This window comes from Aptenodytes patagonicus, chromosome 3 (genome assembly GCF_965638725.1).
Source record: "Aptenodytes patagonicus chromosome 3, bAptPat1.pri.cur, whole genome shotgun sequence".
NCBI lineage: Eukaryota > Metazoa > Chordata > Aves > Sphenisciformes > Spheniscidae > Aptenodytes > Aptenodytes patagonicus.
Genome location: NC_134951.1, coordinates 90,948,960 through 90,969,623, shown reverse-complemented (window position 1 = coordinate 90,969,623; position 20,664 = coordinate 90,948,960). Strand labels below are relative to the sequence as shown.

The 20,664-nt window shown below is 39.6% G+C and overlaps 1 protein-coding gene across 3 annotated transcripts in view; it reads left to right on the top strand.

Moving 5' to 3' along the window:
* AKT3 (AKT serine/threonine kinase 3) overlaps positions 1–20,664 on the top strand; it is a 164,581-nt gene that overhangs the window by 136,255 nt on the left and 7,662 nt on the right. For all 3 annotated transcript variants that reach the window (XM_076334214.1, XM_076334212.1, XM_076334213.1), the window contains exons 11-13: positions 2,367–2,581; positions 5,295–5,382; positions 17,859–17,961. In XM_076334214.1, the coding sequence (XP_076190329.1) occupies positions 2,367–2,581; positions 5,295–5,382; positions 17,859–17,961 (406 nt within the window). The remainder of the gene's footprint in view (positions 1–2,366; positions 2,582–5,294; positions 5,383–17,858; positions 17,962–20,664) is intronic.

Below are 20,664 nucleotides of genomic sequence, written 5' to 3'. Positions count from 1 at the left end.
CTTTAGCTATTGGCCATGTGATTTGCCTTGTTCAGAGAATGATCCATTTTATCTTCCTGTTGCCTTCTTTTATAAATCACACATGCAAACCACACCTCAACTTACTTGTAAAAAGAATCTCCCACTGCCTTGCAATTGTATATATTTTGCTAGCTTCAAAAGAAAAGAGTAGCTAACTGTACAAATAGGAGAAGTGGCAATGGTGCTAATAGATACAGTAGAAAAATAGATAATGCTTTTATTCTGTGGCAGAAGAAACGGTGATTTGAAGACAAGCGTCACAGACTTTATATACAGTTTTTCAGCAAATAGCTTGCAATATGCTCAAACTCATAAAACAATTAATTTTAAAATGCAGGAGTGAGTTTTGTCATATGTACTTATTCAGATAATTTGTTGTATTTTACACTTTCCAAAATTTCACCCTCTATTTGGAAATATCAATGATGTAACGAGTCTATGTGTTTTGGCACAGTTGTGAATACTGTGTGTTAATGTGTTAATATTTATGATTTTTTAATCTTATATACACAAGAGGAATTTGTAATAGACTTCATCATGTTTCTACTACTAATCCTTAAGGACAGTGAAAACTAGGAGTACGAATGCATTTATTACTGTGGGATTGTCAAAATTGCCATGCTGGATCAGATTGCATTTTCTTTCTGCTAATAGCATGTACCAGATACTTCAGAGCAGGGCTGGATTTACTGGGGGAGAAAAAAGGAGAGGCAGATAAACGAGCTCGACACCCCTCGTTAGGACTGGCTAGGGTAGTGCCTGTGTCCTGTGATGTGGTCATGGCCACTTAGTGTCCCCAGATGGGTGAGGACTGTGTCCCCTTGCTTCAGAGGAAATTATTGGAAGTCATCTTACACTGTTCAGACAATCACAAGATAATGTACTTATGGAAAAAGGTTATTTCTGATCTGTTAGAGGTTGCCTTATTCATTAAAGCCTGAAGGCTTTACTACACATCACCAGATTTTCGCTACTATATATCTAAATGACTGTTCCTGTGTGTCTACTTAGAGTTTGAATCTGGGTGAGCTCTTGGTGGTGGTGATTGCATGTGTCTGTGTGTTGTAAAAAGTATTTTGTTTTCTGTGGATTAGTGTTGTTTGCGTTTTTTTTTTTAAATCAGTCATATGTGCTGCCTTTCAGAATCTGCCTTTTAATGATACAGAAACAATTCTTTATAAAGAATTATTTAATTCTTTATAAATACAGTCTAACTGTATTAGCTGCATTTCTTTGATCTTTCTAACTTTATTATTTAAGTCTAATGTCTTATTTTAAGGTTTTTGCCTCTCTCATAGGTCTTTCTGCAGCAAATATTGGCAATTTGGCACATACAGTTGTAGTGCCTTCTGTATTACTATTCATTAACTTCTAACTGTTATATCTTTTTTGAGTGAAAGGGTATGATATTCTAGAAATTCACAGAAATTGGAATTATATATGTATATATTCTGTAGCGTTCAGTTTCCATATTGCTTATGGTTCCATTATGTGTGTATGCTGCTGTTGTCTCCATTTCTACAGTTTAATATGAAGGTGTATTAAGGTCAAGGCACACTGCTTAGATTCCTTATTCCAATTCTCTGGGGCTGCTGGGAGAAGGGCTGTGGAGTAGGTTGTTTTTAGGCACACAACATTGGAGGCATTATGTTAAATTATTTAAATGTTACCATATTTCTGTGCTCATATAATTTCATATAAACATAGTGTTTAAACAGTATCATATAAACATAGTAAACAGTATCATATAAACATTGTCATATTTCTTTGTATTAGCACAGTTCAGTTGTTTGGACTACTAATGAAACTGTCGGTAGAAACGCATTGAGGACTTTTAATATAAACAAAGATCATAAAGAATTGAAGCTTATCTTAGTAAGATTAAGGTGTTTCTAAATTTGAGGCTTTATTCTTACAGGTGGGGTAAGGAGAGAGGAAGTGGCTGAGCAAGGAGATGCTTCACTTCTTCTCCCAGAAGAATGCTAACCGAGGCAGTAGTGCCTGTAGATGAAGTGTCTCTTCCTAAAACTGTGTACACTATAAATGGGATGGTAGAGGACATAGGAAAGGGGAAAATGCAGTCATGATCATTTTGAGCAGGTCGTTCTCAATTTTGTATTTTGCTTTTAGCAGTACGGTCCCCGGTATGCCTGGAATTTCAGTGGGCTCAGGTGTGTGGGTCAGTACTGCAGTTGCATGTATTGAGCCGGGTTCTGGGAGTCCTTGTGGTGCACTGTGAAAATAAAGTCTTGGAAACACCTTCATATAAAGGTGCCTCAAATAGACTGAAATGATTGTATCTGAAATAGTGCATGTCTTACAGCTGGTTTTGGTTTCTGTCTTAGGTGTTGGAAGATAATGACTATGGTCGTGCAGTGGACTGGTGGGGATTAGGAGTTGTCATGTATGAAATGATGTGTGGAAGATTACCATTCTACAACCAAGATCATGAGAAACTATTTGAACTCATACTAATGGAGGACATAAAATTTCCTCGAACTCTGTCTGCAGATGCAAAATCGTTACTATCAGGCCTACTGATAAAGGATCCAAATAAGCGGTAAGTGAAATTACTTGGGTATACAGGTGTAATAAATACTCTAATTGTACTGGGTAATGTAAAAATAGGCCAGTGGTGCCTGGTCTTCCTGGCTGAAGGACCTGTCAGTCACAGGAAAGGGCCATATGCAGCCCTACTGTCTCAGATTTCCACTTTTTCAATTCAGCAACGATATACAAAGTGAGTTTAACAAGCAAAAGGGGAAAAAGCATGTGGAAGAGAACACTTTTTTAATCATTCACAGTAAACATAGGGATCTTTTCAGGTTTAGATTGTGTACTGGAACAAAGGGAAAGCTCTAAATTGTTTTTCAGAGTATGACTTAACCCTCAGTTGGCTGTAGTGTCTCATGGGGACTACACCACTTTTTCTTGGAAGTGATGATGCCAGAAGACATGTATAGACAGCCACAGATAAATTTTATTAGGGCATGTAAATAGATCATATATTAGACCATGTAAACTAGAAACTTGTTAAAGAATACATCTTCTGAGTGAAATTTAAATACAGTGATTTGAAAGCAAATATCACCCAGCTGCTGCCTGTGCCCTTTTGTGGTGGGCTTTTCCCTCTGGGATTGTTGCCTAGGAGAGCCATTTTCCAGTGGCTCCTGCACCAGACTAGCAGCGTCCGGTCCCCCCTGGCTCTAAAACAAATCTCTGTCTTTGTAAATCAGTGAGATTCGTCTGTAGGTCCCCTCTTTTCCCCAATCTCTCTGTTGTTCTTGCGAGTCTCTTGGCATGTTTTAAGGCTGCAGGCATTCTTCCGTCTGTCTGTCTCACTTCTCTAGTCCTCCTTCATCCTCAGTTTGTTCTCAAGAAGTTTTGAGTAGTGGGCATTGCTCGCTGGCACTCAGGGCAGGACTGGTTGCCGTGTCTCTCTTAAGGGATTTGTCTGCAAGCAGCCAAGTGCAGCAGCCAGGACAGCGCAAGCGGTCAGCCTTTCTGCTGCTGCCCAGCAATGCCTGTTTAACTGAATTTACTGTATGCAGTAAAAGCAAACTGTGACCAACCAACCAAATACAGAGTAAAGTAAAAATTTGTTCCTGTAGCAACTCCTAATGCATTTTAACTTCCAAACAATCTGACCCATCGAATCTATTAACCTTTAGAATTGAAAAGATACTTCCTTCTAGTTAATCTTTGCAGACAGTAGTGTTTATTACAGACTTACATTTACAAGCTTATTCATATTCAAGTTCTGGTGCTAGCTAATGCTAAATAGGGTGGGAGCACAGAGGTTAACAGCAACTCAGCTTTTCTCTGAGCAGCTGGATGGGAAGATACTGAGAGAAGTCTGGAGACTGCAGGCTAACTGGGATGCTTAGCAGAGATGTAGAGAATTTTACAATGAATAGTTGAGAAACAAAGAGGAATACAGCTTGGAAATGAGAATAACTTTATACCCAGTTACTGCAAGACTGAGGTAGTAGTCCAGAAGATTTTTGTAATTTGGCAGCAAGGTAATACCAATACAGATTTTTTTTCTTGGTTGTGGGAATTATTGTTCCTTGCAATAAATGCTTTAGAGAGGAATTTATCTTACTTAAAAGGTTGCTTTTAAAATTTGTTTTTATATCTTTAGCAGTTCCTTTTAATGAAACACACACTACTTGTGTCACTCTTCTTGTCAATATTTAACGTGTATGGGCTGCTTGTTCAGTTAAGATTAGCTTTTTTCCTTTTGCAACTTCTTTCTGTTAGCCCAGTAGGATAGCCAGTCTCAGGAAGAAGTTAGATGAGAGCTGAGCCGTTCTGAAAGTCCACGTGCTGTTGAAAGGGGCAGAGGTTCCCTTCACTGGATGTGTGCTTCTTTCTCCACCAACAGCAGTAGCTCAAGGGAGCTCACTAAACTTGTTGAGTCAAGTTTGACTTGCTAATGCAACAAAAACCAGCAAGTTCTTTCTCGTTTTCTCATTACGAGGTTAGTGAGCTGACTCAGCTCACAGTCGTCAGTGGGAATGATGCTATAGATGCAAGTGAGAGGGGAGAGGTATGGGCAGGGGTGGGACCCTCCTCTTTTGGCAGCAGTGACCACTTCCATGAGCTCAAATCACCTTGGCCAAGTTCACCCAAAGTAGGTGGAATTCACTCCCTAAGATGATTTGCCAGAATCTGGCTTTGGCAAGCTATGGGCCACAGTGAATAGTGTGGTTATTTACAATGGCCTTTAAACAACCTTCTCAGCAGGCCTACAATTTATTAATTTATACTAATTGACTCAGACTGAGACTATTTTATGGTAATTGGTTAATTGTTACAGCACCCAGATGCAACAGCAGTGAACACTGTATAAAAATGATGTGTGAGTCATTACTGATTCAGTGCCTGGCACCTCCTTGGCAAAATTTTATGTCAGCATTGTTGGGTTGGTTTGGGTTTTTAATAGAACGTTGGTTGGTCTTTCAAGAAAAGTAAACTTAAGTGTGTTTCTAAAATGAACGAATTACTGAAAAAGCTCATCATAGACAGTAATGAACACTGTAGTTGGATTAATCAACTAGAATAGACCATGGCATGGATACTTCCACTATCACATTTTCTCTCAAGATCACTTGAATTCATATTAAACAGGTGAGAATTACATATTAAATGGGTGAGAATTGTTCCCAGATAGTCAAAAACAAATGGTCACTTTTCCAACCACTACAATAACTTAATCTCCCTTTAAGAGTAACGCTTGTTTAATATGATTTTTTTCCACTCTCTTTTAGACTTGGTGGAGGCCCAGACGATGCGAAAGAAATCATGCGTCATAGTTTCTTTGCTGGAGTAAACTGGCAAGATGTATATGATAAAAAGGTATGTCTTCATATGATATTGAATAATCTGGCTTCTGCAAAGTGGTTTCAACTGATAGTCATAGGACTGCTGCTCTCTGAAGTTAGTCACGTTTTTCTTTGCAACTTTTTGTGTTAATACAAATGAATAATTATTCTGAACTAGGTGTACTTACTTAATCTTTTGTTTTTCAGTAATAATTTGTCAGTGGACCAAAAATAAAGTTTGCAAACCAACCTAAACTCAGCAAAGATTTTTCTTTTATTATGTAAATGTCCAAATCTTTTCCTTTCCTTTTTTCTTCCTGGGCCTTCAAGAGAAAGGTGGGTGTGTGACTCAAGATAACGTGAGAAAATGTAATGGAAGTTTATCCTGAATTGTCTTTATTTCTGCCTTTTATTGAAAAGTTGTTTTATCGAAATAGCAAAATGAAGTGATTGGGAGTCATAGCAAAAATCTACTTTCTGATTGTTTGTGTTTAAGTAGAAATCTTTTTCAAAATTATTTTTAAAGAGAGATCTAAGAAAATTAAAATAGCATTAAAACACTGAGCCAAAAGAGCTTGTGGAGAAAGGAAGTACTGGGAATTCAATTGGAACAGTTTTCTCTAAACCCAGTCCTGTTCCTGTAATGATCAACACTTTGGGGATGATTTTAGAAAATGAGTTTATCTTACTCAGTAGTGAAACTCAATTTGACTTAAGTTGTTTTATATACAGAAGCTGATTTTATCTCAGTACTTGTGTAAGAATTTACTTGTTGCTATAAACCCCTTCTATTTGGATAAAGTCTTTTTTTCCCCCCCAACTGTTTTACATTGTTAATCTGCCAGTTGAGCTGTGTAATTTTAAAAGATAGATTTTTCTCCTTTTTTTGCTTTGTTCGAATAAAAGGAAAATGGAAGACATACGAATGAGCAGAATATGTTTATGCTACAATGTCAATGATACAAACTGTTTTTTCAGTTGTTGTTGAACTGGAATTTTAAAAATGTGTGGTTGTTGGTGTGGTACTTCTCTGACAAATACCGGAATTGAAATAAGAGCCTGTATATGATGGTACAAAATATGGTACTCTGAAGTTACTTGATACAAGTGTGATTTTTCCCTGGCAGTATCATGAGGTTTCAAGAAACTCTAAAATAAATAATCAGAGCAAGTATATTAATCAGGTTACTTTATGAGCTCAACCACTGGTTGGTTATGTAAGGACGTCGTAGAGAAGCACTTTGAGGATAAAATGTAAAATACAAGTTGAGGACCTTTCTGGAGTTTAAAAACCCCCACTAAAATCGATTGGATTGCAGTGTGCTAGGAGTGGGTGAGAAAGAAAAAGCTGTTACATTGCCCTCGCTCTGTTGAAAAAGATTTCTTAATTATTTTGCATTAGAAATAGAGCTCTCAATTCTATGCTGTGTTCAACTTCATATTTAGCTAAGAAAATGTAGATACTCTTAATTTTTAAGCATCCGCTTTGAGTCTTTCCAAATCAACACGGCAAATGTCTTACAGTCAAGATCTTATTTTGAGCTATTAAAATAGAAGGAGGTATTTTGCAGGTATTAAAAAAAAAAAATATTTTTTATATGTATGTATAAATATATATAAAAATACAAATGCAGGTATTTTGCTTTTATGGTCATGGAGGTAGATATGGCTTATTGGAGTATTATAACTGGAGAAATTGTAGTCATTCATTGTTTACTCTGACCACTGTTGCTTTGAGAAACTAAATTTGCCGGTAAAAAAATCAACTGAAGTTCCTCAGTTGAACAGCTAACTTCAAGGATCATAGGAATTGCTTTTGTGCAGTATTGGCACGACGTCTTCTTTATGGAAAAATAACTCATAAAAATGACTTCTGACAGTATGTTTTTCTGTTTAATTAAAAAATAGTTCTGTTACTATTACAAAGCCATTTGTCCGGTTGGTTAAAATATCCAGTTGTTCCTTCTGCAGACACAGTCTTACCAGTTCTGAAGCATGCAGAGTAAGGCTGTGCTCTGAAATATAAACTTCAAACATAATAATAAGGTTAATGAACTTTTACTAAGTATGTTTATTAGAATGCTTATATGAATATTTTTTAGGTTTTGGTGTTCTAAAATAACTCAGGAGGAACGTGCATCAAACAAGTTTGATTTTCAAATAGATTTATTCTGGGCTTGCTTCTGTTGCTGTTTATTGTTAGTAGTATGGTCATCAGCAGTAGGGTCACTTGATGAAATTGGTAGTTGATATAATTATTTGCATAGTAAAAATATTTCACAGTATTCTTGCCTCAGGTTTGTGCACCATGAAACTGTAATTTTCTGGCTATGTTTCAGGAGTGTGTTTCTGTTAGCAATGAAAGAACTGAAGTTCACATTCAGAGTAATGGAAACCAAAAAATCGTGTATTCCAAGTAGTTGCTGGGGGATGGTTTTGTACATGTGCACACTATGCTCCTGTGCCACTAATTTTATCATTTTTATTAGAGATTAAGTACATCGCTGTACTTACTAGGTTATCACTTTACTGGTGTGATTAGAGACAGAATTATATATCTGTAAACTTAGAGTATTTCATGCAACAGCAGTAGCTCTGTCAGGTCAAATGGATCCAAATGGTCAAATGGAATTATTAGCTCTCTGATACTGCTAACTAATTAAACTAATTTGGTACTACACAATGATAATAAAATGTTGTATGGCACACTGGAGCAGAGAAGGTCGTTGCCTTTAAATGAAAAATGTATAGTAGTTAGCATTTGTGATCAGATGTATTTATTTTTGGCAGAAAAACCATGAGGGCATATGAAAGAGAGCAGTCTGTGCCAGGTTCTTCCTGTGATCATCTCAGCCCTGATGAGTTTTTATCTCTGTGCCTGAGTATGAGAAATTGAATAGTTTGGCAAACTCTGAAGACTTCAAAAGCCTGTCTACTTCTAAATAAAATATTTGTTTTATTTTTAGCTAGAATCAGGAAGCTTTTTGAAATGTCTCTGTTACTCATTTAAGAATTGTTTTAGCATATTTTTATTTGGGTTGCAGAAATATTCTTAAGTTGTTGGATGTTCTGTCTAGGGTCTTTCACCGAACAAAAACCACATGGGCATTAATTTAAAGGTAGGAATTTGGGTATGCCTTCAGGCTTGCAGCTTGAAGCACTCAGGTAGCCTCATGTCAAAGGAGATCCAGAAGCCTGGGTTTCCTCCTGCATGTAATACGGATGAAAGAAGAAGAAAGAAACCATACGGGAATTTGGGCTGAGGTACATATATCTCTTTCTGATTTCTGCTAATACCTCCGATTGTTCCTGAGTGCTAAGAAATTTATTTGTTAGTACTGGGAAGGGAGCAGGGGCAAGTGGCAGTAATGGTGAAAGCTGGGGTGTCTGACTTTGCTGCAGGCGCAGCACTTGCGAAGGCACTTACCTCATTGTGGAGGCAGCGACATTCAGCATGAAGTCTGATAGCTGCAAGAAGCTGTTCCTTACTGTAACTACCTTTGCTTTACTTAAGACACAACAGCAGCAGATGATGAAATCCCATGATTGAAGCCCTGGGTTCAGGCCTGGCAAAATCTGCAATATAACTATAATCTTAAATGCACATTTAAGTACTTTCGTGTATCAGATTTTAGGGAAAGGGCAGGAGGGAAATAGGAAAATACCAACATCTGGTTTTAGGCCATTGCTATTTGAGTCATGCTATTTTTGTACACTTATCTGCAGTGCAACAAAGCCTGTAGAAATGACCCTCGTTACTTGCTTTTGTGTTGTTGCCATGCGAAGTAGTAAAAAGATCAGAAAACTGCTAACCAGTCTGATCTTTTCATTATGTTTCCAGTGATACTTTAAACTATATGGGCAGACCTAGCGGTTGATTACCACCCCTTCCCCAGCTGCTTGAATTTACAGGGAGGAAAATATACATAAGGGTGTCTGTCTGATTCTTAAACTTGTTGCTGTAGTCCTGGGGGTCGTGGTTTCTCTCCGTCCGTTGCATCAGCATTGTATTGCTTGGAAAACAGAGTTTGTCCACGGGCAAAACCCCCTGCTGAAGCCTGCCTTCCTGTGGATTTGTGTTGTGTGTCCTTCCACCACTGAAATCCCAGCTCTTCCTCCTCCCCCTGCCTAGGACCACCACACGCAGTGTCCTACCAGGGTCCACGGGGTATTTCCAGCTCCTGGGCATGCTGCGACTCCTGGCTGGGCAGCAGGCTGCCTCCTTCTGGGCCGGGTATAGGGATGAACCAGTCCCTACAGGAATGCTTACTGACTGGCTTGAAGCTAAACTCAAATTACTTGTATTCCCTTCAGTGGAAACTCTAGTTTGGGGGGGATGGACAGGGATGTCTGTCTTCTATTCAGTACATTAGATTCAGAAATTCTGTGGGAAGTGTATATGTGCCTAGTCTTTTCTCCATCATGGTGCATTTGCCCAGCCATTGGGAATTTGTTAGGGAAGGATGTACAGACTGACAGAGTGCGTAATCTCATCAGCTCCTGTTCCCTTTGGTAGCTGAGCTAATATCAGAAAAAGGACAAAAAATTATTGTTAGGAAAGGAAAATCAGTATTTTAAAGGACTTGCGTATCTTTAATTAAAATACTGTTGTTGAGGATCTAATGTTGGAAGACTGAACTAAGGTTTTGTGTTGTTAGTATCTCTGCATGATTTTCAGGGTCACCAAGCATTTGCTTTGGCGGGAGCTTAAAAGATGTATAAATGAGGGAACGTGTATTAACAGATACGCATCAGAAAAGTATAAAATTTTGAGACAAGCTTTGCTAGTGTCCTTTTAAAATGTTTTATTGTGGTATTTTGTAAGTTAATGAATTTCAGTTTATGTGAAAATAGACTGTTTACTTGGAATGTCATTTAGTATTTTAGCTAGTTTGTTAATGCAAATACTTTTTTCTTTTTTTAAGTTGAGAAGTCTGTGAATTGCGACGTGTTTTCAGCACTTCCAGCTGAGCATGCTTGTGATGAAATACAAAGGTGTATTTCAGTGATGTGACCCTATTCTTTTCTCACAGTGTAATTTATTTTTTCCACCATTCTGATTCGGCTAATCTGTCTCTTCTGTTTGATTCTTGAAAATAACAACTTTGCAGTTTTGGTTCTCCAGGAAAGTTTAAGGTAGATGGAAGTTTGATTTCTGGACATCAAATCATGAACACTTAATTACCTATACTTACTTAACTTTCATAGTCGGAAAGAACTGTGACATTTGACAGTTTTTGACATATGTCAGACTTGAATAATAAATTAGATGGAAATTGTTGAAATACAGCATATGATGACAGTACAACACATTATTGAAATACTTGGTTTGTAGTTATTTTTATAATAAGTTTTCAAAATACATGAGCTGTAAGAAAAGCAGAATTCATCTCATACGTTGTAATTTATTAATAAAGAAGAGACATACATGTTGGGATGCGGCAGTGATTTTTTTTAGTTGGACAACTTGGAATGTCATACTGAAGTTGAACCATAAGTGAGATTCAAATAGTTGTTCCTTATGAATAAAACCTGAAATTGAACAACAGTGCTCACTCTTTAGTATTTACATGATACATAAAGAATTATAGAATCATAGAATCATAGAATCATTGAGGTTGGAAAAGACCTCTAAGATCATCGAGTCCAACCGTCAACCCAACGCCACCATGCCCACTAAACCATGTCCCTAAGCGCCTCATCTACACGTCTTTTAAATACCTCCAGGGATGGGGACTCCACCACTTCCCTGGGCAGCCTGTTCCAATGTTTAACCACTCGTTTCAGTAAAGAAATTTTTCCTTACATCCAATCTAAACCTCCCCTGCCGCAACTTGAGGCCATTTCCTCTCGTCCTATCACTTGTTACTTCGGAGAAAAGACCAACACCCACCTCGCTACAACCTCCTTTCAGGTAGTTGTAGAGAGCGATGAGGTCTCCCCTCAGCCTCCTTTTCTCCAGACTAAACAGCCCCAGTTCCCTCAGCCGCTCCTCAGAAGACTTGTTCTCCAGACCCCTCACCAGCCTCGTTGCCCTTCTCTGCACACGCTCCAGCACCTCAACGTCCTTCTTGTAGTGAGGGGCCCAAAACTGAACACAGTATTCGAGGTGCGGCCTCACCAGTGCCGAGTACAGGGGCACGATCACTTCCCTACTCCTGCTGGCCACACTATTTCTGATACAGGCCAGGATGCCATTGGCCTTCTTGGCCGCCTGGGCACACTGCTGGCTCATGTTCAGCCGGCTGTCGACCAGCACCCCCAGGTCCTTCTCTGCTGGGCAGCTTTCCAGCCACTCTTCCCCAAGCCTGTAGCGCTGCATGGGGTTGTTGTGGCCGAAGTGCAGGACCCGGCACTTGGCCTTGTTGAACCTCATCCAGTTGGCCTGGGCCCATCGATCCAGCCTGTCCAGGTCCCTCTGCAGAGCCTTCCTACCCTCGAGCAGATCAACACTCCCGCCCAGCTTGGTGTCATCTGCAAACTTACTGAGGGTGCACTCAATCCCCTCATCCAGATCATCAATAAAGATATTAAACAAGACCGGCCCCAGTACTGAGCCCTGGGGAACACCGCTCGTGACCGGCCGCCAACTGGATGTAACTCCATTCACCACAACTCTCTGGGCCCGGCCGTCCAGCCAGTTTTTGACCCAGCGCAGAGTCCACCTGTCTAAGCCATGAGCCGCCAGCTTCTCGAGGAGAATGCTGTGGGAGACAGTGTCAAAGGCCTTGCTGAAGTCCAAATTAGTGTGTTTGGGAGTTTTGAGATTATAATCTAGTTATCTTGTTTATTTAAATGAATAATTCCATGGGGGCGGTGTACAGCTGCTCCTCTTATTCCTTTCACACTTTATCTCAGCTGCATTTTGTTGGTGGTATTCTGAGATGCTTACGGTAGTGTTAATTTTGAGTTCATTGGAAGGAAAACGCATTTTAAATTAAAAGAAGAAGGAAGATCAGATTGATGTTCTTAAGCATCATATTTTCATTTGGCAGATCGAGTGCATCACAGTTACTTTGAAGTAGCTTCAGCCACTTCCTATACAACACCAAGACAAATGATTCCTGTCAGATTATCTTTGAGCAAATAACGTTACATATTTTCTCTCATACTGAAGTATTTATGTAGTTGTTCCGTAAGCGTGAGAAAGCTCAAGGTGTAGGATAGAGCCTGTCTGTTCATCTCTGTGTGACCGTAACAGTCAGGTACTGTATGGGCCCGTTTTCTTCCCCCAAGAGATGGGCTGCAAGTTTCCCAGGTCTGGAACGGTGGAAAACCAGTGGTGTTTCTCACACAGTGCTCTCGATGGATGCCAAATGGAAATGCCATTCACTGGAGATAATAAATACTAAGAATTTGATACTGCTTCTGCTGTCATTTCTAACACCAAGCCTTGGAAATGGCTGGGGCAGATTCAGCTTGACAGATGGGTGTGAAATTGGATTTTTGTCTTGGACATCAACTCTTATAGTCAGTGAACTCACACTGAGTTTAGACTTTTATTTCTTTCTTTGTACACGCGCGCACACATACACACACGTGTATGTGTGTGTATGTGTAATGCATGAACACAGAAAATCTGTATTTCTGGTCCTTAGAGTAAATTGCTGGGTGCTGAAGGTGCAGTCTCCTGTCTGGTTCGAGTGTGTTCTGCCTGAATTTGCACAGTCTGCTAGAGGAGGAGAATCATGCCGTACTAAAGCTTGGCAGCCGGGACTGAGCAGCGTGATTTTCACACAGACTGACAAGGCCTGTGCGTAACAACAGCTCATCTTACTCCTTTTAGACGCAGGTTACTGGGTGTGCCTTGCGGTGCTCACATTACTCTTGGACTTTCTGACTTCTCAGGTCAGAAGTGGGGAAAAGCTGTGGCGATAGCAGCTGGATACCATTTCCTTGTGGCACCAAACATGAAATGCCGCTGGGTGTAGAGAGGCATCTTCATGTTGTGGTCATCAGAGCTGTAGTTAATGTTGGGTGTTTTGTTCTTTGTCATTGAGCCTCAGCTTCAGTCTCCCTTGGGATGTATGGAGAAGCTTCCGAGTTCTTATTCAGGCTCTGTGTCAGTCTAAGTGGCTATCTCTGCAGCAGTTGCACCTTATTTGTCTTTCTGATGGTTTCATTACAGCTGAAATTTGCGGAGATTTTGCTTTCTGTTTTTAAATAAAATCTGACAATTAATGAACAAAGGTGGCACCCCTCCAGAAAGATGATTGCCAAGTTTCTGTAGCATGGCCTGGCGTGCTGGTGACATGGCTTACAAAATCTGTCTCGAATGGCTCTGTCTCCAGTCTCCTGAATGTGATGTTGAAGTACCGTGTCCCTCTGCGTATACTTGCACACATCAGTTATACTATCCTCTGTGCTTCTGCTTTGTCTGAAAGGTTGTTAGGAAAGGATTTCTTACGGCATTTCTCTCATTTTCTTCTGGAGGTGATGCCTGAGCTCCGTGTGCCAGTTCCTCATTTCTTGACAAGAATTCTGCAGGAACCAGTGAATTATTTTAGAGGTTCTCCCATTAGAATTGGGAGCATGTCTTGCAAGTATCCCAACAATTATAGGAAGGTGAGAGAAAGAATTTACTTGGGGGAGGTGTGCCTTCGGTGGCAGATCAGGAGTCTGGAGTGGGGTGTCCACAAGACTTTAGCCGCAGTTGGTTTGCCACAGGTGGGGTGGAGCAGGTCGAAAGGAGTGATCCCCAGTTCTGGCTGTCCTCACAGCTGTGCTGGTGGAAAAGATGCTGTGAGGGAAGGAGGCGAAGTTTATGGAAAGAATTAAGAAACCTTCCTGCTGCTCTCCGTTGAGTTGTGTCTGTGCATCTTAATCTCAGCTGCCATTTCCTCTTTCCCATAGGCCGTAGGGGATGGTTGGTGTCTGTCAGGGTATAACTTGTATAAATACCAGTGTAAGCTGTTGTGGAGAGCCACATGGCTGCACGGTTTGTTTTTGCAGTCACTGAAGTTTCCGACTGCTTTTCATGTCCAGGATATGTCAAGTACTGCTGTAAGACGGATGAATCTCAAAACACCAGTGACATAAATTTGCATCGGGTTCCTCCCTTCTGGTTACAGCCTGGAGATAGGTGTGGTTTACTTGTTTGACCTCCCCAGACAGCTAAACTTCTGGCGTAACTGGAAGTTTCATCAGCTGACTTCCTGGATGTTATTGATAAACAGTTTTCTATTAAGCCTAGCTACTGAGCATCGAATTGGAGCACCAACTTCCTCCCATCACCCATGACTGATGAATTTTGTTTTAATGGTGATTTTCATACCTGATTGAAATTGTTATTGTAATTATTTGTTCCTTAAGAGTCAGTTAGTACTGTGCTTCTCTTCCTAAAATGAAGTTTTCGAAGTATTTTCATAACCATTACTATTTCAGAAGATGGAGAGAACAAGGGGGTGATCTAAAGTCGTAGTAAGGCCTGTTTATTTCAGTGGACAAAAAAAAAAAAGGAGAAAACCCCTGAGTAAACCAGTAATGAGCCAGTAAGTTTTTGAGGAAGAAACTTGTCAGCTAATGCATTATCTTTTTCCTCTCCAGTTGCAGATCCGTACACTGCTATATATTATGATCTTACCCTGCCCTTCCTTTTGTTTTTTATTAACTACTTTGACCTAAATCACAGTTGTTAAAGACTGCAGAGTGAGTGTTTCCTCCTTCTCTTCACATAGTAGTTGTAGCACGAAAGGTCTCTGGTTTACCTCATAGCAAGAGTGTTTTGTTCTACTGGAGATGTGTATTGCGCCATTGGAAAGACACTGTTACTTGTCCTTGACTTGAGAAACAAGAAAATTTTTCTTAAGCTTGTATTTTCATATGAAAAGTTTTAATTCTTGTGAAATGGCATTTTCTGTTTTTGATCTGGAAAAATGATCCCAATCGGGGAAGTAGTAAAATTGTTATAATAACAACGTGTTATCTAATAGATTTTTTCATACTGAATTTATCTAATGTCTACTTCAGTTGCTGAGAACTGTGAAAGTGTCTTTTAAAAGGATGTGCAGTGGTGGCCTTGAGTAGAGTACGTTACTTGGCATGTAATCTTTTTTTTTCTTTTTTTTACTTGAGTGTTCTTCTCTGAGACAGAAAAATGAGAAAAATGGCAGTCTGGAATGTTCCACTGCAGTAACTCTGTGCTTAGGAATTGTGTGGCTGCTTTGCTGGGGGGGACTTACAACTTTGGAAATCTGTTTTAATCGTGCAGAATTGATTGGGATGGCCAGGACGCATACGAAAATAATTTTCATAAAAGTGCAGGAATTTGTACAATAAAACAGAATACTTCGTTTTTAAGCACTGGATGTAACTGGATATATACCTGGAAGATTCTTCTGATGTTGAGTTTATGTATGTTAGGTCCTTAAGCATTTATCCTAACAATGCCCAAAACCTTTACTTCTAATACCCCTCTGCTGTTTTGTTTTCCATTCAGGAAAATGTAAGGGAAAACTTAATTTAGTTTTGTAAAAGTGTAAATCAGATTTATTGTACCGTTTTAAGTATATGCAAGTGATAGATTTATTTTTGCTTAATAATTGCTTGGACTGTTACTGAAGGTTTGGATCAGATAAAATAGAGCTCTTGGTATATACTCAAACGGACAAATAAACTGTTGCAGGGAGAAAAGAGTCAATTTGTTGAATGAAGGGACTGTATCCTGGGAGGGATGGCGGCAGAATCTGGTCCTGTGTCCAAAGAACACCCAGTGTTCTGGTGTGGTTCTCATATGGCAAGGTACAGTGAAGGTATCTTTTTCCAGCTAACACAGCTTTCATGTTACCAGCTGTTAGTGTAATATATCCTTTGTGAGAAGGAAAACATGAAAAGAACTGGGTGGCAGTTTTCAACCTGGATTTGGAAACAATGGGAATTTGTGTGTGCATTTGTAATGGTGATTAAAAAATGGAGAGAGGTTTTGTGTGAGTGTATGCACCCACATATGCTTTTGTTTAGATTTTTTTTTTTTTTGCTGTTGTCTTGCTGTTTAAGTGCCCCATTTATGCACTTTACCACATTTTAATCTTTTATGCCTCATCCCAAACTGTAAAGTATTAGGAATTAATAATTTTCTGGAAAGAGATCTACTGTGAAAAGCATCTTGTTGAAAGCCTTCTTTCTTTGGCTGGTTGTGCAGCACTACATACTTACATAGTCTAGTCCTCATAGGGCAGGCTAGCTTTTTCGGGTTTTGGATGGCTCTATTTGTGGATTGTGTAGTCTCCTTTGGTTAGCACTGAGATCCAGAGCTGCTTCTAACACTGACCAGTTCATGCAGATCTCTCCAAGCTGTAAAAAAAAAAAAAAAGTCTTGTGCATCGAACATAGTAAAATAACAAAGACTCTTACTATTGTAAAAAATTATCATAAAAAAAAGAGTTTCTGCAATGTACATCGTGTATCGTAAATTGTGTCTAGTGCACGGAACTTGCTGAGGGGAGGGGGTTTAACAGCAGTTGGGCTTCCTTTGCTGTGGGGCAGATTAACAAATTAATTGTTTGGTGTTGGTGTTCTGGGGTTGAGGAGAGAAATAACACGAAACTAGTGAAAACTACATGCAAGCTCTGATAATACCGGTCAGCCATAATGTAACCTCTTATATAGAAAGGGAAATTGATACACTATCTTCAGGGTGTGTATTTTAAATTGCGTATGAGGAGATAACACCAAAGGGCTCCAAGGTACAAACCAAAACATTGGCATCCCCTCCCTCCATTTGCAATATCATACATACTAAACTGCTATATTGTTTTGGACTGGCACCATGCAGTGTGATATTCCATGCTGAATACGCCTGCCAGTTAAAATCTTTGGCCTGTAGGCTGTTGTTCTGGAGGAGAAGGTGGATAGCAAGGCTGGTTCAAAAGAGGGGCAAGGAAGTCCTGCCTGTGAGCTGTGAGCAAACACCAGTGATTTGCTGTCGGGAAATACCGCACTGTACTGTGAAAGCGGTAGGCAGGATTAGATCCAGCAACTCACTTAAGCATGAACTGGCTTTTTTTCAAAGATAAAATTTATTTTCACATTCACGTAATTTCTTCTAAAGGTAAGTTCGGACGTAGGCCTTAACCCTGCGCAAAAAAAAAAAAAAAGCATCGCGCTTACCATGCTCTCTGTGTAGTCCTTTTTGCCTTAGCTGTTTATACCACCCAGTTGTGGTGAAGTACCTAGAGTTGCCTTCACCCGACATCTGTGCAGGTAATTAGAATGGCCTGAAGAGTTTCTAGGTAATTATCTTTATGCAGCTGAATTTATCTGCAAGTCATGTGAGAGTGATACTTGGAATTCAGCCGTGTTGTGATATTAGCTAGATTCTGAACTAGTATTTTTGGGATTGACTCTAATGGCTTCTATCTCTTACTAGAAGTTAGAGACTCAGCTGCCTCTCCACAGACCTACTTCTTTGATCTGGGGTGTAGGGAAGAAGAACAACTTAATTGTTTTCCTGGTAGTAATTTGGCTGGCTTCAGGTAGAGTAATTTCATTTTGTTTCTTGGTCCCTTTCAGCTTGTACCTCCTTTTAAACCTCAAGTGACATCTGAGACAGACACCAGGTATTTCGATGAAGAATTTACAGCTCAGACTATTACAATAACGCCGCCTGAAAAATGTAAGTCAGAAATTATGCATAAGCATAACTGAAAAATAATCAGTTTATAATAAAGCACCGTGTAAGGTTTTTTCTGCATGGAAAAGCTATTCTCACTGTTACTAGTAAAAATCTTCATATGGAAGTGTGTATGAGTAACTCTCAATGACAGCGTTCTTTTAAAGAAGGAGTAATTACAAAGCCTAGAATGCTAGATCACTCTGGGTTGCGTTTTTGGGTTTTTCTTTTCTTTTTAAATAAGGGAAAACAGCAGCTTCAGATGTTTTCTGGTTGGCAGGTAAGGTCCCAATTCAGCAAAGTACTTGGAACATGGACCCTGCTTTAAGCATGTGGACGCTGCTAGCGGCTTCAGTGGGTTGTCTAGGTTTAGTGAATTAGGCGTATTTTAAAATACTTCGAAGACCAAAAGAAAAAAAAAAAAAACAACCCTGCCAGAGACAAGTGGATGTCTCTTGCGTAGATACCAATTACTTGAGAGTGAAATTTCCTATCAAGTCCTGTGCTTCGGCAGAGCTCTTGAAGAAGTTATTAATATAGATATAACTGCTGCATTGGGCCTTGCACAGACTTTCTTTGTTGGAGTGAATGTAATTTTACCACAGTTTGTATTTTTGTCATCTTCTGCTACACACATAAGAATCATGATCTGATCGGCCAAGCTGGGGCTTAACAGAGTTACTTACCAAGCCAGAGCAGTTCAAATCTTGCTGCTGAGCTCTTGAATGAATTTCCTTTCTAAGTGAGTTTATTATTATATTGGGGGATGGGGAAAGAGGATCATAAAGGTAGACAATAAAGGCTATAGTTAAGGTTGATTACCCGTTCATAGAGCTAGCTCATTTTTTGGTGTTTTAGGATTCCCAGGTTTAGCTGCAGTTTTCTGTTGGTATACAGATCTGGAGTATTTTCTGGATTTTGCATTTGTAGTGTGTGAACAGAGTCATTTAAGTGATTTCAAGTCTTCCTGCTGTGAAAAAAATAACCCTTTCTTCTCCCACCTATCTTGAGAAGAATTTGTTCATATTTGTAATTTGAACAAACTTTGCTAAAATTTGGATTAACTCGGAGTCTGTTGATTCAATATTATAAAGTCATGACCTCTTGAAACTCCACATATGCGATGCGAATGGCTATTTATCCATCGAAGGTTGAAGCAATACAAAATATGTGGATGCTGCCAAGGCTTCAGCTTTAAATTTATTGACTTCAGAGCAGGTGATCGGTACCGACGCAGGGAAACGACCGACCTACCTGAAGTACCTATCTTGGCCTCTGGTAATGGTGCGGCTGCTGCAGCATGAAACTTAGCACAGGCTGCAGCCCCACCCCAATCATAAGAATAATAAAATGGGGGGGTGATGACCAGCAGCAGTGCAGAGATCAGCTGCGGCGTTGCCGGCGTGGGAAGCCCTCCCAGAGAGCTGGCAGGGCTGCCTCCCCTGCGGCTGCGGTAAGTAGCATCGCCAGCAGCACAAAGGTGAATTTTCTCTTGGGCCAGGTAGGTCTGGAAAACCGCTGCCATTTTTAGTGAACTGCGGTGGTTCAAGGGCCACATGGGGCTTTCCCTTTTCTGGGTATTGCAACAGGAAATGATTTTTAATTATTTTTCTTTTAAAATCTACAAGTAATTGTATTATCTACGGTACGGTATCACCTCTGCCTGATGTGACATGCAAAAGGGGATTAAAACGTGTTTTGGGGATGGGGAGTTGGTAACCGTGTATCCGAAAGTTATTGCTGAACTAAAGATCTTTTACAGTTACAGAAATAATTTTCATAACACTTAGGCCAGGTTATTTAGATATCAAAGTTTTACAAATCATGCTAAGTGAATATTGAAACTGTGTCTTGTATCTACAGTAATCAAACTGAGAGCAAACCAGACAAGCTCTGTGCATTAACCTAATTTAAATCGACAGTGTAAAAGGGAGATTGTATTTGAAGTTACAGGAACTGAGAGGCACTGGTGAAGTCAAGCAGCCTAATCATAGCAATTGCTCAAACCTGCATTAAATCTAGTTTTTATATGTAGAATATATGGAGATAAAAAAGATACATAATTCTGAAAGGTTGCGTATAAATACATTGTTAGAATAACAGTTTCAATAGCAGTCTTTAAGGATAAGCACTGTTAAAAAATCCATGTGAGAACGTAGATCCAAATTCTCAGAGTTAGGCAACATCTGGTGCCTGGTTTCCATTGGCACTACAGGAATTATGTAAATAAAAATATTTATGAATTTGGCTTAGTCTGTGTTTCCTCTGATCCCAGTAAATAGTGTAAAAATAAATAGTTCACTAAAAAATAATATGTAAGAATTGAAACACATAGAACCTGCATGAATTGTTCATTTTGTAGCTGTTTTTCCTTTTAACCCCCTTCGCAATGGAGAAATAATTTCAATATCTCTACAGTAAGATGATAATTTCCTGAACTCAGCTTAAGAAACAAGGGAAACTGGCTGCTTCCATCGGCAATCGGCTTCTGTGCTACCAGAAGCTAGATGTGCTGGCATGTTTTGATTAGCCGGGAAGGGGTAGTAATCACTGAAGTTCTCAGGTGGTAGTTACAAAAAAACCGAACGAACAAACCAGCCCACCCTGAAATAAATGGTGACTTACTGAAAGGATATCCTTTCAGTGAGCATCGTTCTGCCGTATGAGGATAAGCTTACGTGAATCAAGTCTTACTTTAACTTGAGC